The 27,347-nt window shown below is 37.4% G+C and overlaps 2 protein-coding genes across 3 annotated transcripts; both read left to right on the forward strand.

Annotated features, from left to right (window-relative positions):
• Positions 1-7,744: 7,744 nt before the first annotated feature.
• Positions 7,745-10,805, forward strand: LOC113310785 (RHOMBOID-like protein 1). Its single transcript, XM_026559570.1, has 6 exons — positions 7,745-8,268; positions 8,849-9,012; positions 9,128-9,291; positions 9,391-9,653; positions 9,789-9,915; positions 10,368-10,805. Exons 1-6 carry the CDS (start codon positions 7,907-7,909, stop codon positions 10,488-10,490), a joined length of 1,203 nt encoding a protein of 400 aa, XP_026415355.1. The 5' UTR covers positions 7,745-7,906; the 3' UTR covers positions 10,491-10,805.
• Positions 10,806-21,319: 10,514 nt separating this feature from the next.
• On the forward strand, positions 21,320-26,719 carry LOC113310948 (ribonuclease II, chloroplastic/mitochondrial-like). Of its 2 annotated transcripts, none has more exons than XM_026559770.1 (16): positions 21,320-21,606; positions 22,035-22,194; positions 22,314-22,427; positions 22,519-22,596; positions 22,668-22,799; positions 22,893-23,114; positions 23,321-23,503; positions 23,648-23,710; positions 23,835-23,941; positions 24,041-24,190; positions 24,294-24,453; positions 24,604-24,999; positions 25,259-25,483; positions 25,605-25,806; positions 26,029-26,194; positions 26,394-26,719. In XM_026559770.1, exons 1-14 carry the CDS (start codon positions 21,320-21,322, stop codon positions 25,731-25,733), a joined length of 2,406 nt encoding a protein of 801 aa, XP_026415555.1. In that variant the 3' UTR covers positions 25,734-25,806; positions 26,029-26,194; positions 26,394-26,719. The 2 variants fall into 2 exon arrangements, with proteins under 2 accessions (XP_026415555.1, XP_026415554.1); XM_026559769.1 differs by having other exon boundaries at positions 26,282-26,560.
• The last annotated feature ends 628 nt before the right edge of the window (positions 26,720-27,347 follow it).

The following is a 27,347-nucleotide window of genomic DNA, read 5'->3' on the forward strand; positions in this document are numbered from 1 at the left end:
CACACTTTAACAAACATTTAATCTATTAAAGTTCATTAATTCCAAACTTTGAACAACTTTATCATCTCTTAGAAATCGTTAATAATTAAGTTGGTTAATAACTAAAAATAAAGAGCTGTAATAACGAAGAACACCCCAGATACGTATTTGGTGCACTCAGTAGAGGGGTTGATCGTATAAGGAATATTAACACCACATAAAAGCACCCTAAATATGCAACAGTTATGAACAAAAGCTTTCCAAGATACCTGAAGGCATACGTAGCAAGATCGCAAAAACGTAAATCATCATGAATCCAAGAAATACATCGCCGATGGAATCGTAGAAAACCATAAAAAAATTAAAAAAAAAAAACGCGAAGGAAAAAAAAAACGAAGAAAGAAAAATAGATAAGCTAGGATTTACCAAACACGGTAGGGTTTGAGTTTTATGTGAATGTTTATTTTCTCGTTCTTCCTCTCCAGAACACAACAGAGACAAAACCCTTACCTGCAAAAACCAATGATGAACAGTCAATAGACTCAATACACGGTAGGGTTTAAGTTGAACCTTTAAGTTTTAGGTTTGGCCCACTAAAGCCAAATAATTGAAAACTCTCAGTTGGTTTAGGGTATAGGGTTTTTGTTTGTTTTTTCTTTTGTTTCTCACGGTTTTTTTTTTATTTTCCTCTTTATGTTCCCGGATATTTTTTTATACTCTCGTATAAATTTGAAAATTTTGTGAGAAAAAAGAGGGTTTGTCAAATGTCCTCGACCAATTGAGTCTCGCCAAGTGTCCTTTCCAGAGCGATTATAAATACTCTCTTCTAAGCGGTTGTAAATACTCTCTTTTAAGCGAATGGCGATGCTGATCATTCAACATGGGGCTCATATGAGTTAAGATTTTGAAGGAGTTAGATAGTGGAGATCTAAAAATGACTTTTTATTAGGTAAAATATGTTTAACCAACGGACCCGGTGCAGATGGTTGACTAACTTTTTTTTTTTTTTTTTGCACAGCGTCATGGCTTGGGTATGTGTGGACGTTATCCACATCTTTAGTTTGTTTGAGTTAATGCTTTCATTAAAATATTTGTGTTCTTCAACACAGACAAATTCCTGGCGGCCATACAAGGACAGAAGAAACCCTGGTTGGTTTCTCATGCTTTTCAGTTTCCTCCATCTTCTCAAGCTTTACACTATCGTGTTTCCAAATTAGTGAATCATTCATTGATTTAGGAATAATGACAACAATGCCTAATGATGAATATGTGCATTTTTTTCATAACGCACAAAACTTCCAATTACATAAATTTATAATAGCAATCAAAACACATTCCAGACTTGCTCGCTTTTCATTCACACGTAAATCATTTATTAGCATGTAAGTTTTAGATATTTATAACAACATGAATTTGTGGATGATCATCATACAGTGTGCATTAAGCTATTCTATTACAGTATCTATCTACTCGATAGCCACTTGCAAGTAAACAAGAATGGAGAATGCAAACGCAAACTTGACTCTGAAAGAGTCTATAATGTGTTCATCAACTTTAACAACCTTAGGAAAGTAACATGTAACGTAACCAAACCCACTAACCATCTTCCTCAATTAGAAGTGTCATTCCTACAAGTTTTGTAGCTTATAAATCAATGACTGTTCAACAACTATCTAATTTCCGCAAACAATCTCACTAGTTTCCCGTTTTGTTAAACTTTAAACCTGAAGACCTTTCCAGCTCCTTAGTGACGCGGCCGGTGACGGAGACATAATTAAAAGTAACTAGGAAAAAAGAAATCTCGTTGAGTGGGTGTAAAGCAAAACAACAAATCTAGAACATTTATGTGGGTATACATATTGAACTCACATAAGCCTAGTTAGCAATTCGGGATTCGGTAAACGTACGGAACGACAAACGTACGAGTATTATACGGTTTTGTAAAATCCAGATTCGGTCCAAAATTCGGTCAACGGGACGTGATTCGTCATTAATTCGGAACGGCATATGTACGTGTATAATTCGATTTATAAATGTGAGTTCGGCTCTGAAAATTCGGTATCTATATATAACAAATAATTTGTATTTATAAGATCATAGACCAATTTTTTTGCATATGTGTGAGTTATTTAAGGAAAAAATAAACTCAATATGATGATATTAATAATATATACAACATTAGTTATCCAAGAGGACGTCGTATGGTGGTTTAGATGCTTGGTTAGTGAGTTTGAGATCTCTCTCACCTTCACCTTCAAATCTCTTCAGTCGTTTTTGTTTCATAAAAATTACAACACGTCTAATATTCGGTCGTGTATGTTCGGGAGGCAGTAAAGCCCAAAAAGTGGAGTCTTTGAAAAGTAAAAGCTAAAGAATTTATGGCGAATTAAGCGGACGTATCATTCGGGATACGTAAAATTCGTGAACGATTCGCGAATAATCCGGGAATGCCACATAATACGCGACTTGGGTTCGGAGTTGCAAACGTACGCGAATAAGACGGTAAAATTTGTGATACGGAAAAATTCGTGAATGATTCGCGAATCATTCGCGAACTTACTAACTAGGCACATAAGGGAGGAGCCGTATGAGAATTACACTATGTTTGTTTATTCCTGACTCATCTGAGTCGTCTGGATCTGAGTGAAATCACCTGACTCATCTAGATCTGACTCGATATGTTTGTTTTGAGTCAGATCTGACTCATCTGACTCAAAAAATGTGAGCCAGTGGTTTGGTCCCGTGAGTCAGGGGTATTTTGTTACCTGACTCAAATGGGTCCGAGTCAGGAGTTATGTCTGAGTCATGGGTCGAGTCAGATCTGACTTAAAATGCAAAACAAACGGTCTGACTGCTGACTCGGCCCGAGTCAGAGATTGACTCAGATCCAGACGTCGAGTCAGCTGCAAACAAACAGGACGTGACAGCCTTTCATATAAAAATATGAAAGGCACCTGAATCACATACGTTGGAGTCAGGTGCATGTAACAGCCAAAGTCAGTTATGTCAACTCAACACAAAAATCCCGGTCAGATATCAAAGTCACTTATGTCAACCGGAAATGATAAAAATTGACCGAGCCTTACTCCCGATTTTGGCTCCCGCATGTAATAAGGTACGGGTCCCTTTTACCGATTCAGATGTTTAGAGCTTTGATCTGGTCCGTCCATTTCCTAATCGGATGTTTTCGGGGTTTGGCGTCGGTAAATGTAGCAGTGTCCTAGTAGTCCGTTCCTAGTTAGGAATTCGGGGTACGGGTAGTAGTTCGGGACAGCATACGTACGGGAATTCTACGGATTCGGATGTGTTGGATTCGGTCAAAAATCCGGTCAACGGTTCTTTATTCGGACAGTAGTTCGGAACGACATACGTACGTGTATATTCGTTTTATAAATGTGAGTTCGGCACTTAAAATTCGGTTTACATATATGATAAATTGATAAGTATTATGACCTTATTACGTGACTAATTTTATTTGTATATTATTTATAAGATGTAAAAAAACAATTATAAAACGAGTTTATAGGTTTTTTAACAAAAATTAACACATAAAACACTGGTTAAACAACTACCGATAGAAAATTTTAACTGTATAATTGTATTTAATATGAAGTATATACAAAATCAAACAAAAACCAATCAACAGAACTCTGGTCAGAGAGTTACCTATGAGAATTCTAGTTCGGAAATATTATTCGGATTCGGTCAGTTCGGATATCTTCGCCAATCATTCGTGAGGTCCATATAATATGGAAACTAAATTCGGAGTTCAGATAATTCGGAAATATCATTCGAATTCGGTCAGTTCGAATACTTTCACGAATCAATCACTAGGGAATGACTTAGAGAATTACTAAGTAGGAGTCCGTTACGTCAACTCAACACATTATTGGATGAGATTAACCGAAAAGTCTAGATACACTTGGGTTTTTCACCGAGATTTGCACCGACGAAAACATAAGGCGAGCCCCACTTTTAACCCTTATGAATCCAAATGCAGAGAACGCTAGGTGCTAGCCGTCGATTCCTTCTCGGGACAAATCAAAGTATGAAACTTAGGTGTGCGTAGACTTTCCCCACATTCCTCGTGGGTCCCACATATAATTAAGAAAATTCATTACCCTCACGAAAAACATGCCTGATTATTTCCGTTGGATTCATGAAAATCTCTGGCCATGGAGAAATACTGGGATCACGAAAGAGATGGTAATACGTGCAAACAGGACAGCAAACTTCAGATGAGTAATTGTTAACGGTAAAGCTTATCCGTAGATGTATGAGAAAGGTTTTCAATCAAGGGATACATTTACTCTATGGGGAAAAATTCTACAGCTACCAGGGAAGTCGCCAGACTTGTATTTAATGTTTGACTGCGTTGACTGACCAGTTGTCAATTCTTCTCCACCGGTGTTTCGTTATTGTGCAGACGACTCAACTTTGGACATCGTCTTTCCAGATTGGTCCTTTTGGTGTTGGTAATTGCTGGTAATTAACCCTTTCTCCTTCACCTTGTTCTGCTTTGAATCCTTTAGCTATATCTGAAAAGCTATTTGAGAAGTTCCATTTCAGATCAATGCTCGTAAAACTGAGGTTGTGATATCAAAGGATGTTTCATGGTAACTCTTATATATATACATAGGTACAACTTTATTTGGAATCAAAGTAGCATCTTTTTAGATCTTCAAAGTGCTTAACATTTGAATTATATCGGGACGACCCAGAAGGGCTAATTATTTCATTTGCATGGGCCGCTGAGCACAATTTATTCGAGGTATACTTGTAAAATTTGTTAGCCGAGGTATACAAATGTTCAACAACTAGATGTGGAATAACGTGTGTAGATATAGTATATATTTTATTTTTGCTATTTAGTATTGAGCGTGTAGTTATTATTTAGTAAGCTACCGACAGAATCAAATTGCCTGCAATTATGTGTATGAGACTATATACAAGAACAAAGAGGTATATATGCAAAAGGATGAGCAATAATGCAGAAGAAGAAGCAAAATTAAATAGCATAGAAAATAGCTTGTAGAGCTGTATAAGATTACAAACTTCTCAATAGCTGGAAGCTTTCCTATCAAACAAGATTAGGTAAAGTGTCTGAATCCGATATAAATAGTTTTCGTATGAATATTCAATGAAGGCTTTTTCTTCAAAGGATAATTACACGGTCAGCCGAAGTGTGCATCTTCATACAAAAACACGTTTCAGTAGCAGGTATAGGATGCACGTAGGTTCCTTCTCAGCAACCAAGTGACTAAAATGGCACTATCAGCGTGGTCCAAATATTACTGTATCAATACCTTTCATGGGTAGAGTCAATTGTATCATGTAAAGCCATAATCATAGCCATCAAGAATGTGCCAAGTGGTTTGACACACGGCTCACAATTTAGAGACCGAGGGTTTATTTCTTCGGATGATCGCTCTCACAGTAAATACTTTAACATGATCAGAGGCATTGACGGAGACGTCTCCGATCTTAACCAGCACAAGGGATTGGTCAGGTGTTCTAATAAGCCTTCCAATTCTAACCCAGTCTAGGTAAGGGTTTAATCCCTCATGATACGATGTGTTTATTCATTTTATTTGTTCGGGGATTTAGAGGTGGCTTATTTTTGGGACGCTAACTTTTTATGTTTTTCTGAGAGAATAAGTAGGAGATGTGTTTAGTTTCGAAACTAATTTATCGTACGTGTAGATAAGTGAAGAGGGACCATATACTCAAAGTACGTGGCCCGACCACATTGTAAGCGGGGGCATGATGGCCGCTCTCACACTTTAACTAAGTTAGGTATGGATGGGGACATCCATTGCCTTAATCTTCCAAGGGATTGGTTAGGTGCTCTAAGAGGCCCTCCCACAATAAATACTTTAATATTTTTTTTGGTCAGAAATGAATACGGAAAATGGATCATTTGTCCAAATATTTTGAAAACTTGGTTCAAATGGACGAGTAAAAATTATTATGGGTGAAATGGACACCAAAAAATTAGCAAGGATGAAATTGGATTCATCCTGACTTAAACTTATAAAATAGCAAAGATGAAACTGGATGTATTCTGATGTAAATTAAAAATAAGAAAAAATATTTGAAAATGGGTAGGATGAAACTGTTTACATCCTGGCTATTTTTACATTTTTGTCCATTTAAACAGTATCAAAATCTACATGTCTTGGCCCCAGAAATTGTTGATTTTGGTCTTTTTAACCAATTTTGTGATATGAATAAGAGGTTCATGGTTAAGGATTAGTCAGGTGTTCTAAAAGACCTCGTCTCTCATAATAAATACTTTAACCTGGTTAGGTTTGAACCACAGGTTCATGGATATGGATTAGTCAGGTGTTAAGAGGCATGTTTGAATCGAGGTTCATGGTTATGGATTAGTCAGGTTTTTTAAGAGGCCTCGTCTCCCAAAATAAATACTTCAATACTTTAACCTGTTCAGGTTTGAATCGGAGGTTCATGGTTATGGACTATAGCTTTAGAGTTATGTTAAAGAAATCACTCCGAAAAGTTCTCAGTTCATGATTTTATATCTGAGTCAAGTAATAAGTCCTATCAAATCTCGGTTCAAAGAACCGAAAAAACGTAAAACAAACGATTTGACATTTAACTCGGAGCTAAAGCAGAGTGTCAATGTTTATTGGACTTGGACCCACACACCCAAGTTTGTGACTTTGTGTATGTAACCAAACTCGTTTGACTAGTAATTGACTTGTATTAGACGTGATACCAATACACAAACCGTATACTCAAGTCATCCGTATCTTTGCTTCTAATCCACCATGTAACACACCTGTATCATTCCAATCCAACGACTCAAAAAAACATCCATAATCCCATCGACACAAAAATCCCCTAACTTAATTGAGGGCCAAACATTTTAATTGTGGCCTTACAATAGAGGACAAAAAAGGTCACCCAATCCTAATTTGGGTCACCCCTTAAAAAATATTTTTAAATGGCTAAAATGTCCCTAAATAATTAGTGATAATCTTAATTAATTAGTGATAATCTGATTTAATTAGAGTTTAATTCTTTCTTTTCCAGATTTTTTGTCTGTAATTTTGTGTCTTGTTTTTTTATTATTATTTTTTTCCCAGATCTGTATGAAAAGTCGTCATGGTATTGAAAATTTTCAATGACGACTCTAAACTGTCGATGATTCATTAATGGCGGAAATGTACGGCAGTTTTGAGTCGTCATAAACATAATTAATTCGCTGACGACCCTTCCGTTATTGTTTTAATTATGTATCTGACAACTGTAAACGGTCGTTAATGTTTTAGAAGTGTCGTTTAAAACAATCGTTAGTCTCTAAAAAGAGTCGTTATCTTCATCGTTAATGGCGAAAATGTACGACAGTTTAGAGTCGTCATATACGTAATCAATTCGCTGATAGACACTTTGGAAAAGTCGTAATGTTTTAATTATGTATATGACGACTTTAAATTATCGTTAATTAGTAACGTTAGTTAAGGTCGTCATTTGAAAAAAGATAAAATAATCAATGGTAAAACAATATATTCACGATCGGATTAATACGCCCCTGAAAATTTTGGGTGCAAATAACTGTCATGCCCCTTATTAGTTTCTTTGGCCCCCAATCAAACGTGGAAAATTCCCGGCGGCTAGATATCAAAGTCAGTTATGTCAACTCGACACATTATTGGATAAGATACACCGGAGGGCCCCACATTAGTCCATAATTAATCAACTTAATTAAATGAAATTATAAAAGAAATATAAAGAAAATTTCGAATCCAAAGAAGAAGAAATCAAAGTTTGGTGAACCGCTCTCTCTCTCTTTCTCACACGGTCGCTTCAAATCCAAGGGAAAAAAAACCCCAAAAATCAAAATCATAATCAAAACCCTAATTTGTAAGTATTTCTGGGGATTCGAAGGATACAATCAAGAAAAATGGGGAGGGAAAACCATCAAATCCCTTCCTCTGATATAGAAAACAACAACATTCCCAAGATTGTGATTCCTCCGTCATCACAATCAAGAAATGATAATACGATACATCCAGTGTCGATTGACACGCCGTCGGCAGCCAATACACCGTCGAGTCATCAGCAGATGATGTTTAGTAAACCGTTTAAGAGTTGGTTTCCGTGGTTGATTCCGAGTTTTGTTGTGATTAATGTGGTTTTGTTTTTTATTACTATGTCGATTAACAATTGTCCTAAGAATTCGACTTCTTGTATTGGGGGGTTTCTGGGGAGGTTTTCGTTTCAGCCGTTTAAAGAGAATCCACTTCTTGGGCCTACTTCTGATTCGTAAGTTTTTCTTCTTCTTCTTCATTTTTGTTGGTGTTGTTCAAATTGGGGGAGTAATTTCATGTTTTGGTTGTCCCAATTTTGTGGTTAATCGACTATTTTGATGTTAAAATGTAAGTAATATCATGTTTAAGAGTCAAATTTGGGGTTAAATGAAGTAATTTCATGCTTAATAGACTCAATTTGGGGTTAAATTCGAGTAATTTCTTGTTTAAGAGACTGAATTTGGGGGGATTTGAGTTTATGATTGTAGGGTGTTTATGATTTTAGGGTGTGGGGCCTACTGGATTTTCATTTAGGATCTAGTCCTTTGAATGGATGTAGTTGTATCTGAATTGGTTTCTTTCATAATTGAATTTTAAAGAATTTGTGTTCTTGAGTTATGTTAGGAAGTTGGAGTTATGTGATTCACTGTTCATGAGCACCTGTATGTAGGTGTGGGACCCAGTGGATGATCTTTGGTTTTGTTGAATGGTTGTGTTTCATGATTGATTTTGAGAATTTAGTGTTTTTGAGATTCATTGTGGTACTGTAATGGGGACTGGGGAGTGATTCATGTATGTGTTTTGACTTTTGTCAGGTTAGATAAGATGGGTGCGCTTGAAGTGAATAAAGTCGTACATGGGGGTGAAGGATGGCGGCTTTTTACTTGCATGTGGTTACACGCTGGGGTGTTCCATATACTGGCAAACATGTTGAGTCTCTTGTTTATTGGGATTCGGCTTGAGCAAGAATTTGGATTCGGTATGTATTTGGATACTCAAATTTTCGTTGTGTGTTGTAAGGATGATTGTATTGAAAATGATTTTTACTGGTGATGCTTGAAGTTTTACTTTGTCTGTGCATTTCTTTTGTGTAGTGCGAATTGGTATGTTGTACATCATTGCTGGCCTGGGAGGGAGTTTGTTGTCTGCTTTGTTTATCCGATCGAGTATTTCGGTTGGTGCATCTGGTGCGCTCTTTGGATTATTAGGAGGGATGCTCTCTGAACTCATTACAAACTGGACAATTTATGCAAACAAGGTATCCATTGTTACCGTTGTATGATGAGCTAGACATATTTTCTGTTAGAGGTTACTCTCTTGGCCCAAGTTTCTGATGGTTTTATTTCTATATGTTCAGTTTGCAGCATTGCTTACCCTTGTGGTTATCATAGCCATCAACTTAGCGGTGGGAATACTTCCACACGTGGACAACTTTGCACATATTGGAGGATTTGTTTCTGGGTTTCTCGTTGGTTTTGTATTTCTTATGCGCCCTCAATTTGGATGGGTTAACCAAAGGAATGTTCCTCACAGAATTGCTGCTGCTTCCTCTGCTAAAACTAAACACAACACTTATCAGTATGTTTTGTGGGTCACTGCCCTAATCCTCCTAATAGTTGGGTAAGATTCATTTCTTTGTCTTTGTTATTAAGATATATCATACTTTTTAGCCTTAACAAAATTTCTAATAACCTTAACCAATAGTAACCACATCGCCCTCATCCAAATTGATGCTGATTCATGTTGTTTGAACAGGTTCACTGTTGGCCTGGTTTTGCTGTTCCGAGGATTTGATGGTAATAAACACTGTTCGTGGTGTCACTACATGAGCTGCATTCCCACTAAAAGATGGAGCTGCAACAATGACCCAGTGACCTGCATGGTAATTATGCTGCAAAAATAAAATCTCTAATATGCCCATCCACTGATTTCAAGTTCATGTTTTCTGTACATTTACATACAAATGTTCATACCCTGAAGACCCTTTATGTGGCGATAGGAATTACAAAACTCAGTTGGCCTAGTTGGATGCAGGATTAAATAACTTCATTAGTTGTCGGTAATTGCAAATCTTCCGACATTTGTGTCTTATCATCCTAAAAAAATTATATTATCATACTCATATACCTCTGCACGTCATATTTTGCTATGGGAAACATCTTATTAGTATCCCCTGTGAGTGTTGGATCCTAGCCATATGAGTGAGTGATAATGTGATATGCTTATAGAGACCAGTAGAGCATTTATTTCGTGCTCTTGGTAATGGAGCTGCGATCCTGATCGTATTTACTTCTGTGTATGCATGGTTGCTGACTGAACCTGTTGTTGTTGCAGTCATCCCAGTCATTGAACCAACTGAACTTGACGTGCTCTAACAATGGGAAAACCAACATATACCAAATGTCGAATGCAACCGACAGTCAGATCAGACAGCTATGTGCTCAGTTATGTGGTTGATGACATAAAATCTACATTCTACTATACAGGGAAATACGATAGTTCACTATATCGAGGTATCATACATATATGTAGAAGTAGAAGATGATGAAGATGAAGAAACTGCCATAAGCCTCCTTATTCATTTTGGGCTAATGGGGTTGTTGCTACATCTGTTCTTTATTCGTGTAGAGATAACAATACATATATTATTACGCAATGAGTGTTAATTCGTTGAAGTCCTCATACTTCACAGACGGATTCGCTTTGTGAACCTTATATTTGTGAGTGTTCTTCTGTAGTTTGTTAATAAATGATTCATTTCTTGGCTCCTAACGTTGTATTCTGGAGTTGGGGCATGATTGGACAGCTGATACAGTTCAGGTTCGGAATCAGCTGCCCAGTCAGATTCAGACTTCCACCATGTTTGTTTACTCCTGACTCATCTGAGTCGTCTGGATCTGAATCATCTGGATCTGAGTGAAATCACCTGACTCATCTGGATCTGAGTCGATATGTTTGTTTTGAGTCAGATCTGACTCATCTGACTCGGAAATAAGTGAGTCAGTGGTTTGGTCCCATGAGTCAGGGGTATTTTGTTACCTGACTCAAATGAGTCCGAGTCAGGGGTTATGTCTGAGTCAGAGGTCGAGTCAGATCTGACTCAAAATGGAAAACAAACGGTCTGACTGCTGACTCGGTCCGAGTCAGGGGTTGACTCAGATTCAGACGCCGAGTCAGCTGCAAACAAACAAGTTCTTCAAGAGTTCCCAAATCTAAAGAGTGTAAAGCAGGTGTAAGAATGCCCTGAGATATTTACTTCCAGCAGTACACACTACAGCTTATCAACAAAAATTGCCCTTATTGTATTATCAACAACTTTGTGCATCCAGACTTGAACGTAATATGGATCACTAATTAATGGTGTGTTAAGAAAAATGTATGCCCTATTACTGCAATCAAATAAATGAGAGGAAGAAAAGAGAATTTCATTTCTCTAGGATTCATAAAACTGATGTTCCAAAACCGCAGTAATAACAAGACACTAGAGGACTATTTATAGTAGTCCTATACATGCGTAGGAGTACAAGACTTTGCCACTTAATACAACAGGTGGCAAACTATAAATAACATGTAAATTACATTCTTATCCTCTAATGGGATGATAACCATTACCCACATTTTCCATCCCTTTATTAGTAGTGTGTGCGGCAGTATTTGGCGTGAGGTGGTCAGCCAATTAGAAGGTGACATTATATAACACTCCTCCTTGGATGACCACCGTTTTGAATTGTCATTTCATCAAAATCTTGTCAGACAAATTCAGTAGCCAAAACTTGTTTCAGTATTTTAGAAGTGGGACAAAATTCATTCGAAGAGTACAACATCGGTAGCTTCAAAGTGATGATGCTAGTCGCACATTTTCTCCCGTCGTCGAAATCGTGTCAGGAAAACCATTTAGGAAAAACCTGAACTTAGAGTGAGGTCGGTCACCGTCATGAAATGCTTCCTCTGTCAAAGTTGCGTCAGGAAAACCATTTAGGACAAAACCTGAACACCCGCACCAGGAAAACCACTTGGAACAAAACCTGGGTGCCCGCACCAGGAAAACCACTTGGGACAAAACCTTAGAGCCGAGAAATACTTCCACCATAAAAAATTGCGTTAGGAAAATCACTTGGGACAAAACCTGAACGCCTGCGTCAGGAAAACCACTTGGGGAAAAAACCTGAACGCTTGTGCCAGGAAAACCGCTTGGGATAAAACCTGACCACCAAAATTCAGAATAATGCCGACGTCGAAGAGCATGTTGCCTCGTTAAAAACCTTGTCTGGAAAACCACGTGGGACAAAATCATGCCAAAGGAAAAGAGTACAACGGACGCCGCTCGATAATGGTGTTGAACACGTATATGCTGCCTCGTTAAAACCTTGACAAGAAAAACCCTTGGGGACAAAACCTTGATGAAGGAAAAAGACTACAGCGCGTTTAAGTCCAGCCTATGATTCTACGAGTCTACTCCCCCTGAAGCATGACTTCTTAAAACGGTTGGTGGTGTGGACATTTTTCAGCCTTTAGAAAAACTGCTTTACTAAGTTCAGTTTATGGAGGATTGACTGCCAGATTTTGCGCCGGGTGAACAATCGCCATTGTACACCTCGCATTTAAATCCTTCGTCATTGCACACCAAATTCATTTTTCCGCTTCAACTTCAGGCGTAACAATGAAAGGCCTTTTGTAAACTCATAGACACCGTAGAATCAATTTCAGCCTCTAAAAGTGTAACCTGCAAAATAAAAGTTAGAAAACACAAGATAATGCATGCATTATATCCATGTATAGTACTTCTGGACCATAAATTTAACGTACGTATCAGATGGATCGATCACTTCCCAGTAATGATACTAATTTAGAAGCACGATAAGTATTACGAGTATCAAAACTAGATACTCTGGTATATACAGGAAAGTTTTATTATGCTAGCATGTCCTCGAACTTCAGGTCGAGCAAATATTTCGATTTCAACGAGATCTCAAAAATCTAGTTCAAGCGTGGATTTTAGAGCTATTAAGTGCTCGTTAAGAGGCCAAGGATGATATCATCAACTTATCCTGAATTTAGTCATTCTTCAACAACTCAAAACACACAAAGGATTGTTCAAAAAATTATCCATTTCTAACTGGTGATTATGACTTGATTTCAAGCCTGACATAGTTCACAAAGTCAGGTGGCTGCCTGATTCAGAAAATCGAATCCTTCAAAGATTCAAATATAATCACCAATAATAAGTCGTAGCAAGATGCAATCAGAGTCCTTGAACGACTACAACGCTAAAGTGCATCAATATTAAGGGAATACTTTAGTTTTACAGAACCAATCCTGGGGTTCAGCAGGAAACCATGTATCGCGCTTAAAGCGATAATGGTACTCTCTCTGCGCTTTATCTCAAACACCAACCTGTAATATTCAGGCCTCATGATTTTTACAGTATGAGTCGGATCCGATCTTTTGCGCTTTTTGGAGAGATTCCATCCTCTACCTTATTTTGAGGGGAATAGACTATATGCCCACCAATCACGATGTCGATGTTCCTCTGCAGAGGGGTACATAACCATTATTGTAAATAGTAATCGACAATCATATACGATCTAACACATTCTCTAGTGCATGCACCTTTATGAAAATTTCATAGACTGGTACCAGTGCCACTTCAGGGGCATTATCATATCCCCATTTTAATGAGGTATAAGCTTAGAGAATGTGGATCATATTCCAATAGTCTCTACGAGAACTATCTGTAGTCTTTTCAAGAGCACTACATATTATACAAGCGATTGGATTCTCTTTTGTGAGGCATATATGAGGCATTCATTCAGGCCTCAAGCGTGTTTTAACACACGACTTGGTCATTGCGAGATGCATGATTTAACCTGTTGTGACAACTTCTTGTGTCTGCATCCTCAAGCAAGTGACGAACGATATTTTCCCAGAGCTACTGCAGTTATCTGTTTTAATCATGTGTAATCTCCAACACCTCAATTACATCCAATATCTTGGCGAGAAAACAAACTGAGATAGTTTCACGCCAATATCTAGCGGAAGCCAAACTTTGTTTGATCAGGATAAATACTTAATCAGATAACCTGTTGAATTGTCGACATTGCTTACTGCAACCTTTAGGTGGTGTCTATCATCTTTATGACTTCAAGGGAAAAGTCCTTAAATTTTTCGACATAATACGTGCCATCTTCAGGTGGCAGTCTTTTTCCCCCTGGTTAAGGCGGGAAAGCCTCTTAGGTTATCATAATTTGCACCATCCTTTAATGGTGACGTTTCTCCCCCTGACTAAAGTGGGAGAACCTTTAAGGTTATCAACCCTACTCTTGCCAAACTTCTGGTGGAGGGTTTCCATGCCAACTTCTGGTGGCATTTTAGTTTTCCTGATCATGGCGAAAACATTATTATCTCATTTCTGGAAACTTCTGGTTCCATAATTGCCTGATTTTCAAAGGCAATTCTGCTCATGATAGTTTTTGGGTGTTAATTAAAGCCACACAATAAGTATCCCAAAAACAGCCGCAGGCTCGACAAGAGATGAGACATTTCACGCCGTTCCTTTTTGACGGCTTACTTACTCCCCCTAACGGAGGGAATACAGTCTCATCTTCAATAAGACATTACCAACACATGGTTTTAAATGTCTTATGAATCGAAACCAACATATATAGCTAGGTGACGTTACGGAACAAACACGTAAGTTGTAAGGTTGCTTCCCAAGATATAATTGATGGTAAATAGTTGGTCGAGCAATAAACTAAAGATGCTTAAGCAAAGAACTCAACTAGACCATGTTGAGTGCGTACATGTGCTAACTATATGCTCGATATAATACCAACTGAAGGCAAAGCATCAAAAGCCTATAAATTTACCACCAAAATAAATGGACTTAGCTGGAAAGTCCAAAATGGATACGCAACCACAAGATTTGCACAAACAGTTTGACAAAATCTAACATCACGTGGAGACCATCTAGTAGATGTGTCTATCAATACATTAAAGTATTGAAATAATTGTTCATATTGCAGGATGAATAAGTCCTGCAAATGGCACCTTGAATTCTTTCTTAGGAGTAATGTTGATGATTCAGCAACGGGTTACCATAATGTTAATGTTAATGCAATTTAACAACCAATTGTCCCAGAGACCAATAACACAATTTACATCCTTATCTAATAGAAGCTTCAGATTCTGTAAAGGATGTCCATGAGCATTTTGAATCGTCTACTCATCTTGGTAGAACTTTGGTGTCCATACTGATCATGCCTGAGCATGAATAATTCAAGGGTCATTAAACTTCTGGCTAATGACAACATGGAACTCGACTATTCGAATTCTCCTATGGCACACCCCATAAAAGAAAGCCTTATGTTTCTTTACGATGTGTTTCTGGCACAAAAACAAATGAAGTAACAAAATACTCCATAAAAATGCTCATTTGTCGTTTCAAAGTGGTAACGCCAAATATTCTCCAAAGCTCAACAGATTCTTCAGGAATCCGGAATATTATAAGGCGTTAATAAAGATGACTGTTATACCCACCAAAATGATATACGCTCTTCCGAAGTCGTTTATCATATTAACCGAACCCGAAATGGTATTTCACATTTCTCAAAACCTCTAAAAGGTTACAGAAATTGTTCGAAAAATTTGTGTTTATTGTTCCGGTTTCTGAGACAGATATCTCTATCGTTTATTTAAAATGGATAGATCACTTCAGGAATCCATATCCGTTGTCACAGATAGACGAGAGACAAACATTAATAAGTCATTAACAAAATCATTACGTAATCATGGCTACTTCGGAACCCAAAAATTCGTGGCTAATTCCTGGAATCCAACTATTTCGATAGACCACTTCTGGAGTCTATTTTATGGATTATTATAGGAGAGACAAATTACATGTTGGACTGCTTCTGGAGTCGGCAACGTCTTATGGATTGCTTCGGGAATCCATTACTTATGAAAATAATCAAAGAAAACAAACAAAACTTAAAACAAAGGATAAACATCAAAACACATATGGTACTAATACAATAACAATAAATCTCCAACTTCGTCACCTTCAGAGTCAACGAAATATTAATTTACAAGTGTACAAATGGATACACTCTTTTATGGAAAAGTTTCCTACTTGGTCACTTCAGGGACCGCAAATAGGAACGACTAGCACTTTTATAACGGGTCACTTCTGGGACCGAAGGGCTAGCGGACCGTGCCTTTTGCATCCATACTATGCTAGACGAAATTCCAGCTTCTGGTGGAATTGTTTCAAAATCTCTGAGATTATTTAGAGCAAGAGAAATTAAATTTATGTTATCCTCTAGGGATACAACAATTTCTCGCTTCGCCGGTATTAAAACCGCAAGTACCATAACAAAAATAATTAGCGGAAAATTATTAAAGTTTACGGAGTCGCGGTTCTCACCTTCCCGCACTTACCCAAAACACATTCGTACAAGTTTGCAATACTTGTAGAACAACTTGCCTCCATTAATAGTGTTACTACCCTGATCAATAGAAGCAACAGAGTCAGTACTACTATCCACATATATAATCAAAAATACAAATTCAACTCAAAACACAAATATAAATTGTGAAGTTGATTATATGGCTTTGTGGATATTATCCCCGGCAGCTTGGCATAAACATCGTCGAACACTAGTTTATCAATTGGTGGCATCGAGCTATTCGTACTGATAACGTATTGTATTATCAACAACTTTGTGCATCCATACTTGAACGTAATATGGATCACTAATTAATGGTGTGTTAAGATAAATGTATGCCCTATTACTGCAATCAAATAAATGAGAGGAAGAAAAGAGAATTTCATTTCTCTAGGATTCATAAAACTGATGTTCCAAAATCGCAGTAATAACAAGACAGTAGAGGACTATTTATAGTAGTCCTATACATGCGTAGGAATACAAGACTTTGCCACTTAATACAACAGGTGGCAAACTATAAATAACATGTAAATTACATTCTTATCCTCTAATGGGATGATAACCATTACCCACATTTTCCATCCCTTTATTAGTAGTGTGTGCGGCAGTATTTGGCGTGAGGTGGTCAGCCAATTAGAAGGTGACATTATATAACAGCCCTCTTATTGTCCGAATGAATACATTTTCACAACTCCTTGTGTTAGTTACCAAAATTGCAGTACACTTCATTGCCAACAGGCATAGAACTTGCATGCAGTTCATTTTCAAGAGGCCTTAGAATCCAGAATCAAAGACTTGTGACTGGTTGGTTAGGGGGGGGAACAGGGAAATACTAAGATAAAATTGAAAATACACTTTTCAGATTTCCTCTAATCAACTCCCTCCTGTAGATTGACCTTTTTTGCTTGTTGCAAATGCTAAGAAAAACCACAACACCTTGTCCGCTTAACACAATTCTTACTCGAAAGGAAATGACTATAAATTTAATGACATGAGAAATATGACTCTGTGTTGGTAAGCACATTGTGGCTAGGCTTCCAACCAACTCTATGCAATACTCTTCCATAAAAATAAATAAAATCTCATTCTTCTTACCTTCTTGCTAGGTTTCCGATTACTTTCTTGTAAATTGTTTTTCTTGTAAAAATTCTTTTACAATAATAAATAGATTTCATTAATAGGGGCCATCCATTTCATAGGGGTTACACTTACTACTTAGAACATTAATGCATAATAAAAAAAAAAAAGAAGAAAAAAAAAACACATAAATCTCACTCTTTCACTCATATTCTAATAGAATAATACTAGTATTAGCTTAATATTAGCCCCTATACCCCATAATTTAGTCTTCGTCACTATGCTCACCGCACTTGAAACACAAACATCCACAACAATGAGCCTTGCATTTCGTCTCCTTTTTAACGATTTCAGTTTCCACCTCTGTCTTTTCAACTATCTTGGTTTCCCTGTTAGCGTTTTCAGTTTTCACCTCGACTATCTCAGTTTCCCTGCTCCATGTTAGCTTAGCATGTCCTTTGATTATTGGACCAGGGCAGGTGAAATTGACGATTTCACGAGATTCACGACTAGTACTAGTCATATTCAATTGGATGGAAATAAGAGTAATAAAAGAAACTAAAGAGCACAAAGGAAGAGGAAGCAGTAAAAGAAAATGTTGAAGTTTGTAACTTGGGATGTGAACTTAGAAAGAGCTTCTTTGGTTAATTTATATACTCCCTCCGTTACTTTTTAATAGGCCAGATTTCTATAAATAAATATTTCAAAAAAATAGGGCAGTTTCCTAATTCGGAAAGTCAAATGTTATTTTAATCTTTTGGGACCACTTTTCTTTTAACTTCCTTTGATGACAAGTGTTATGTGGACCATTTCACTTATTTTTTGGCTGACAAGTGTCATGTGGACCATTTCACTTCACTTCTTTTATTGACAAGTGTTTAGAGAATCACTTTCAATAATTAGTTCTCTTAATTTCCTTAATTTTCTCAAAAAAAGAAACTGGCCTATTAAAAAGTAACGGAGGGAGTATATACTCCAAGTCTCCAAACACATTTTGAGTGATAATTCACGAGGTTTGAAAGTTTCTTGATGTTAGTGAAAGTTCAAAATATTCACACCGCCAGTAAATACATGGTTCTCTTACTTGGTACACTATTCACCAACTCCATGAGAATATCAATGATGTTTGTAGAAGCATATTATATCATGCATAATTGATTTCGGCATAACTGGGCCTATTCCTCTGAGCAAATCTAGCCATCTCAACTAGCCTCATTACTTATCAAACCGTCGGCATAATGATGTTTTAGTCTAATTCAACTGACTCATCTAAATCAGACTCACTACATCTAATTCAAAAATTATCAAATACTTATAAATTTGTTTGAATCTAAGGGTGAACCAGACGCCGAGTCAGATTCAGATTTCAGGGTGCCCCGAATCTAAAGAGTGTAAACCAGGTGTAAGACTACCTCAAGATATTTACAGGGGTTAGTCAATTGAGATTTCAAATGACTTTCAGAGAGTTCTCAAATCCACTGTTAGTCCATTGAGACTTTTGGTGAGTCTCCGAATGTCTCCTTTTTATTGGTTAGAGACTTTTTTTAAGTCATTTAAATTCTCTGAAACTCCATGTTATTGGATTAGAATTTCACAAGAGTCACTCCAACATCCCTGTTATTCGAATAAGAATCGAAAGTCATTGATTTATTGTTTTCAGAGATTTGCAGAGACTTTTTTTGGAAAATAGGCATGGTAGAAATCTCTCTTTAAGAGGTGATATTTCTAGAGACTTGGAAACTTGGGTAATATTTGTTTTTGAGAGTAGACCAAAAAAAATTTTGTTTAAGTTGATGACCAAGTAGCAGACCATTTGCGGAGTAAACCACTAGCGAGATTGCATAGAAAATAAAATGAATGTGGATGAGTGAAATTAAAAAAGTTTCAATGAAAACATGGGCATAAGGCAACAACGAGATTTATTTTGACAATGAACACGTATTTTACCAGGTATTCATGGTACTTTTATTTAAATTATAACGTGCATAATAAAGTAACTGGTAGGTGTTTTGAGTTTTTGATTATATATTGTACATTTTGTAGTGTCTACAAATCACAGAGACACTTTACGAATATCATTTTTTTGTCTCTACAAGTCACAAAGACTCTTTAATATACTGTCAGAGAATCACTAGAAATCTCTATATTTTTAGAGAATCTCCGGGAGTCACTCAAACAAAAAATCTGTGAAAGTCTATATGACTACATTAACATTATTCTTTAGCTAGGCGATTTCCGACAAGGAGGAAAAAAAATCCGGCATCGTTAACTGCTCAGATCTTCTTAGATCTGGGCAGTACCAGTTTTAATCATCATATATCAGCTTTGATTTATTAGTCTAGAGAAGATATCAGAGAAAGAAAACCCTAAACCTAACCTCAATATTCACCGTCAAACCCTAAATTAGCCACCATGGATTTAGCAAACCTCACAGGATAAATTCACGATTCACCATCCCCTCAAATCCAATTAGGTTGATTGCGTGACAGTTCATTGTGATACCCTTTTTTCCTGAAGATTTATTCTTTCCAACTTGTGTTTCTGGATGGGACTGATTTTTCATCCGAGTTTTCTCGTTTAGTATCTTCATCAGTAACCTATCCGACCTTGGCTACAACTGCATAAATCACTCAATATTTGCAATACGAGGATACTCAAATTAAGGGAAACAGTAATAAGCCTACTTGATGACTCCATCACCTAGTCCTCTATTAGATGTTACGTCATCTGAGAGTCTTCACCAAGGTGACATTTTGGTAACTTTAAGCAGCATATTAATCAACATATCCACATGTTGGAACTTTAAGCTAAAATCACAAGAGTGTATCGCAGCTTCAACGTTTCTTTGTATCACATAAGCAAGCACAAAACTTATTTGGTATGCGAGTGGGGCGATGAATCAGGCACCGTCTCTTAAAAGTTTTTCTCAGTTTCATTGTATTTTACATTTCAGCAGAATTTAGTACAGTTTGTATTTACTTTTTGTACGTTTTCAGCTTGGTCTCTTCTAGTACTCTTTAGCAGTAGTAGTTTAACAGTTGTAATTCTGCTTGTATTTCGAGTTCAATTCTAGTAGTTTCTGTAATAGCATAGTAGCTTTTAGATCTAAATCCTTCAAGGGAAGAGACACAGGAATCTACTTCAAGTCTCCTTCAGTGCTAAAGATTCAGGTTGAAGTTATGGATAACGCCGGGAAACAAGGAGGTAAAAAGATATCGATTGGGCAGTATTCCGCAACACCTGGATACTTCTCGGATCAATTGCATCGAAACTCACCACCAACATCCAAGTTCTTATGGACTCACCAATGTCCATCAAAAGTACAACTTTTCTTGTGGAAAGCACTCGTCGAAGGCATTCGTACCATCGACAACCTCATCCAGCACATCTATCCTTGCTGCAATTTCAATCCGGAGATTGATACTCAGATTTTGCTTCACTGTCATGATTTTGTAATTTTTGGCCGTTCCAATTCAACTGTTTCTGAACTCTTGGGTATTGCATACCCTCTTGTAATCGCTCTTCAGTAGATTAATAAATATTATGCTTCAAAAAAAAAAAAAAAGGTCTATATGAATCTGAATTGACTACCTCCCTGTTAGCATAGCACACAACTTATCAACACCAAAACGAAACAGAACCGTTACTATTGGAGGGAGGGGATAATAGTTCACTTCATCCCCTTTACATTTTCTAGGGTTTAATCTTCTTCTTCTTCTTCAATGAAATGGCTGTAAATTTCTAGGGTTTATTACCAATTTACAAATGAGTATGGCTGTACGAGCAATAAATACTTGTTCAATATCTCGTTCTTCTTCATCTTCAACAACACTTCGATGTCGTCTATATCATTTCTCTCAAAATAATCATTACGACCACCATAACCCTAATAAGAATTTAGGGTTTCGTTTTCGATTTCCTGTATTTCGTTCTAGGGAGTTACTAATTAGTCATGGAGTTTATAGGAGTTGTTCTGTTCATACTCTTATGGATAGTGTTTTGGAAGAACTTGAAGAAATTCGAGCTAGGAAACGTATTCGTGCTGCCACCAAGTAAGTCTAATTCGACCCCCTTTAGTTTCAATTTCAATTTTATTTTGGTTTGCGAATTTGACGGCGGTGGTGGGTGGTGGACGGTGGTGGCCGGAGGTGGTGATTGGTGGTGGGTGGTGGTGGATGGTAGTGGGGGGGGATTGTGGTGGGGTATGGTGGATTGTGGTGGGAATTGTGAGTGGTGTTGGTGGTCGGAGTGGAAGTGGAAGTGTGGGTGGTGGTCAGTGGTGGGAGCTTACAAGTTATAAATTTATTTCTGTACATTTGATAACTATTCATGAATTCTTTGCTTTTCTGATTCTAATTGAAGACTATGCAGAGTGGGATTTGCTTGTGGGTGGTGGATACTGGTGGTGGTGGGGAATTTTCAAGTTATAGATTTGTTTTCTGTGTAATTTTGTGTCTAATGAGTAAGCGAAACTATGCAGGGTGGGGATTGCTAGTGGCGAGCTTCTTTTAGACAAGATAGGGAAGCAGCGGGTACTGCAGAAAGGGTTATTGCTAGAGTTTCGTAAAGATTCGGAGAGGTTATTACTAGCAGTTGCTCAGAAACCAGATGGAAAGAAGAATTGGATGGTGACAGATCAGGTTCGTGTTGAATTACTAATGATGGCTTGCTCAATAGGTTGCTTGGTGTTTGATTCAATTAGTTTTGTTTCTTTTTCGTTGTGTCTGATTGCACGTTACGTTTGGAATTCTGTGAATAGAATGGGGTGACATCTTCTGTTAAGCCGCAGCAAGTTACATATATCATCCCTGGGGTTGAAAATTTCAACTACGAGGAGATATCAAGATTCATTCAAAAAGCTGAGAGTAATTTGGTAGGTTACGTTTGCAATTGATGAAGTTTAGATGTAGTGTTGAAGGTCGTTCATTTGCTGATTGAATTTTTACATTTTTTGTATGAAGTAGGATCCGACATTGCTTGAGTATGCTTGGATGGAGCTTCTTGAGAAGCAAAACTCTGTCACAGCTGAAGAAATGGCAGAGGTAAAAAAAATTACATAGGATTGTAAGTTTTTCTTGGTGCGCCTTTGATGAATTTTACGCTCAAATCACAGATTATTTATGGTAGCGAGGAGCCTCTGGACAGCTATTCAGCACATGTTTTGCTATCGAAAGATGAAATTTACTTCAGCGTGGTGGAGGTCAAGGGATCTGGTTCTGTTTATTGTCCACGTTCTGGTGAACAGGTACCTCATACAATCATCTTGTTATTATCTGTTTTGGTAATTCAACTGAAGGTTTCTAAAATGAGTTACCTTACAATTTTGTGTGGAAAGTAGGTTGAAGAACTCTTACGCAGGAAGGAAGTGAAGGAGGCTGCAGAAAAGGAACTTCAGGAGTTTGCACAGCTACTTAAATCTGCCAAGGCTATGCCCAGCTCTTCAAAACCTCATAAAGAGTCTTGGACATTAGAAGAGAAAAACCGCCAAAAGATTGAGGCTCTTGAGGCTTATGCTATTGATGCGTGCAAAAATGATGATCAGAAGAAGATAGCTGGGACGGTAATTTTATGACTTACCTGTATATATATATATATATATATATATATATATATATATATATATATATATATATGGCAATGTATTATTTGGTTATGTAAGTCACTTTAAGGTTGTAAGAGGTGCTTTTGTTAGTAAAACGTTTCATGGAGAAAAGTTTGTAGAATTCCATTTTGTTTCTGATTGACTTGTTCATCCTGTTTTTGTAGATTCTCAAGGCAATGGGGTTGCCTAAGCTGTCATCATCTGCATTAAAGCTTCTCATTTCTATTGGGTATTTCCCTGTGCACATCGATCTAGATCTCTTGAAACTCAACGTCCGTACAAAGTACTCCGATGATATAATTTCGTCTGCTGAAGACCTTTTATCCAACTCTGCTGATCCTGATGAGGTCCGTCTTTCTCCTTTGTGATTAACTTGTACTCCATTTTGTTTTGTTCCAAACTCGATTTAGTTTTTTGTTTTTTTCTGTCTGTTGATTGTTTCATTGATACCCGCTCACTTCTCTAATTGGCATCTATCTAATTTTCTTCAGACGGACAGAATAGATCTGACCCACTTGAAGGTTTATGCTATTGATGTTGATGAAGCTGACGAGGTAGGGATTGTTGAATTTCATGGAAACATATGCTCCTCAGAATATCTCAGTTATCTCCTGCCTTTCAAAATTGTTTAGTGTGTGACCTCTGCTTTTAACTTCTATATTCTCATGAAAATCGCAGCTTGATGATGCCTTGAGTGCAAGAAGGCTTCAGGATGGCCGCATCCAAGTTTGGATACATGTTGCTGATGCAACTAGATTTGTTCAGCCAGGGAGCAAGGTTGACAGGTAATTAACTAAGCAAAAGCGTGATGCTATTTAGTTTCCCATGGACTGTATTCAATATTTGTACGTTTAGTCAATAACAGCTGCTTTTGAGGGGTGCAGAGAGGCATTGAGAAGAGCCACGTCCATTTTCTTGCCCACTGCCACTATTCCCATGTTTCCTGAGAAACTTGCAATGGTGGGTATGAGCTTGAAGCAGGGAAAACGTTGCAATGCAGTCACAGTATCTGTAATACTGCGCCATGACGGCAGGTAAGTTTAAACTATCATTGCCGTCTTTTTATCTTTAAGGAGTTACAAATTCGTTTACATACTGTTACTATCAGTCTAACACATTTGTGTTGGGGTATCGTAGCATTGCTGAGTTCAACATAGAGAATAGTGTCATCAAACCCACCTATATGTTGACGTATGAGAGTGCAACTGAGTTGCTTCACTTAAACCTTGAAGAGGAGTCTGAACTTAAGCTGTTGTCTGAGGTTGCATCTCTTAGATTGCAATGGCGTCGTGAGCAGGTTAGGCTTAACTTGTGATATTTCCCTTATCTTATGCAATAAAGACTTCTTTCAACTACCTTGGGCGGTTTCTGTATAGGTGATAACTGAACTTATGAATCTCTTTGTTGTTGTTGAAAGTTACATGGAATTTACTTTTTTTCCCCTCAGGGTGCAATAGACACCTGTTCAATAGAACCACGGATCAAGGTGGTTAATCCAGATGACCCAGAACCTATAATCAATCTCTATGTCGAAAATCAAGCTGATCCTGCTATGCGACTGGTCTCTGAAATTATGATAATGTGTGGGGAGGCTGTAGCTACCTTTGGTTCCTTGAATAACATTCCTTTACCCTACAGAGGACAACCTCAATCAAACATCGATACATCAGCATTTGATCATCTTCCGGAAGGACCTGTTAGAAGTGCTGCTTTAATCAAATGCATGCGTGCTGCAGAAATGGAATTCAGGAAGCCTGCACGTCATGGAATCTTGGGTGTTCCTGGTTATGTGCAGTTTACTTCTCCCATACGCAGATATATGGATCTTCTTGCTCATTACCAGGTGTGTTTCTCTTATTCAGATTGAAATGATAGGTAATGTGCAAAATACGATACTATTACCATGTTAAGCTTGTGCCAACAACTGTTTTGTTTAGTGCTTATCGAGGTAGGTACAGTAAGGTTATGATCACATTTCAATCGTTTCACTCAATCATAAGTATCACTATTACTTTTTTGTTGTCGAAAACCACATGGACTCACTAACTCCCTGTCTCTCTTTGGCTATCTATCTATTTAACCATTCCAGGTTTGCATTGCAGATTAAAGCCTTCCTTAGAGAAGATCCTCTTCCTTTTTCTGCTGGTCAGTTGGAAGGGATGGCATCACTGATTAACATGCATATAAAAGTAGCAAGAAGACTCCAGAACAGCAGTCTAAGGTATTGGTTGGTAGAATATATGAGAAGGCAGCCCAAGCAAAAGAAGTTTCGTGCTTTGATTCTTAAATTTATTAAAGACCGGATTGCGGGTTTACTTTTGGTTGAGGTAAAGATTTTATTTCCTTCCGAAAGGGCACATGACCATCATTCGTCTGCTTCTACTTTTTTCTTGAGCAATCTGTTACTGCTGTATGACTAAAGTTATGAACAATCTTCAAACTGTACAGGTTGGGATGCAAGCTTCTGCAGTTGTGTCTATCGGGAAACAAATAGGAGATGAAATAGAAGTTAGGGTAGAAGAAGCCCACCCACGTGACGATGTCTTCTCTGTTATTGAAGTACCTCAAATGTCTTAGAAAATTGTATCCCTTGTTCTCAACTTCAACGTTAGACTGCTGTACGTCTTCCCAAACTGCTCATTAGAAATGGGTAAGAAAAATATTGTCAGATGCCTCATCTCTGTAAATTAGTCCATGTGTAGTCCGTACTAGACAAACCGTTTCTTTTTAAACTCATGCATGACTGCTCACGATGACCTGAACTGACTGATAATCTCCCTTTTTTCTTTTGGATAAACCCTGCAAAAGAGAACTCCAAAGTCTGAATATAATCACTAAATTCTGTTTTCTTTTTCTTTTTCTTTTTTGGCAGTTGCTGAGGAACCTCAATTATAGTCTACAGCATTGGCAGCACTGAAATGTGATATGCTGCAGGCGCAAGTACCTGGAATACACTTGGAGCTTTGCTATAATCCCGGAGCGACATTTAAAGATCTCTGACTTCTTTTTCCAGGCTGACCCGACATATGTCTACTTATGTAAGATCGCATGCCAATTCAAGCCTTTTCTTATGATCTGTCAATTGATTTTCCTTCTCTAAAGTTAGCTGCATAATATGTATCCAGGTAATGTTATCATGTCAGGGACATTACTCGGATGTCTGCATGTATATCTATTAGGCTCTTACTTTCCAATATGTCAACAAGTAATAATTACAGTTCAAAACCAACCTTTTAGTCCCAGGTACCAGATAACTGTAAAACTACAGTGGAAACGGTAATAGAGAAAACTCATCAAGTGCTTCACATCTCATTGAGTGGATGCAACATTTCTAAGGCTACTCTGACCAATACATCATCATTAGGGTTTCCGAATTCTGAGATTTAAATAAACAAGGTTTGGTACAATGGGTCATGCATGTTTGCACCTTTGCTTTGCTCTCAAGTTTTTATTCAGAATTAGCAGTTTCTTGTCTTGTATTTTTACCCTTTCTGACTTTAGAGTAAAATGTAAAGCAGTTGTGTTGGTTGTCGTGGTTGAAGTTCAACTGTCCTCTTGGACCATTAGTTAGTTATTGCAAAAGGAGAATGTGTCTTTGGAGAAATGATAATCAAAACACACCTTGAAGAAGGAATCATAAATTATTAAAGCTTTTTGAGTAGTAGTAACCATTCCAGATAAAAAGGAGAGATTGACAGAGAAATTATTGTGGACCTTCTTCTATACCTAAGAGTGTATATAGACAGAGATGATGTTGGCTTAATAGGTGCAAAAAGTTGATGACACAATTGTGTTGCGTGCTTAAGAAACTACAGCCTCCTTTTGTTGTAATGGCTAGGGTGGGGATTGAGTAAGACTGAAAACTAGTTGTATAGGATTGCAGGGGTCCAAATCAAAAAGAGAAGAAACATGATCCTCTTGTGAAAAGAAAAAATTGGTCCCAAATTATTGATAAGGATATTTGGCTAAGCAATTTCTTGTTGGTTTTTGGCTTAAAATTTGTAGTGGTCTTGGTTATTACTTGCTGAAAATGAGTATTTGTATATTATTTTGGCACCTAGACTAGTTTCAAATCAGTGGCCGATTTTCCGTAAAAATGATATGCATTTATCAAAATGTTAGACTAGAATAGGTCATGGTGATGGGTAAATATCAGGTATATGACGAGCGCAATTTTTTTATTGGATCGGT

The sequence above is a fragment of the Papaver somniferum genome, chromosome 9 (genome assembly GCF_003573695.1).
Source record: "Papaver somniferum cultivar HN1 chromosome 9, ASM357369v1, whole genome shotgun sequence".
NCBI classification, from domain to species: Eukaryota; Viridiplantae; Streptophyta; class Magnoliopsida; order Ranunculales; family Papaveraceae; genus Papaver; species Papaver somniferum.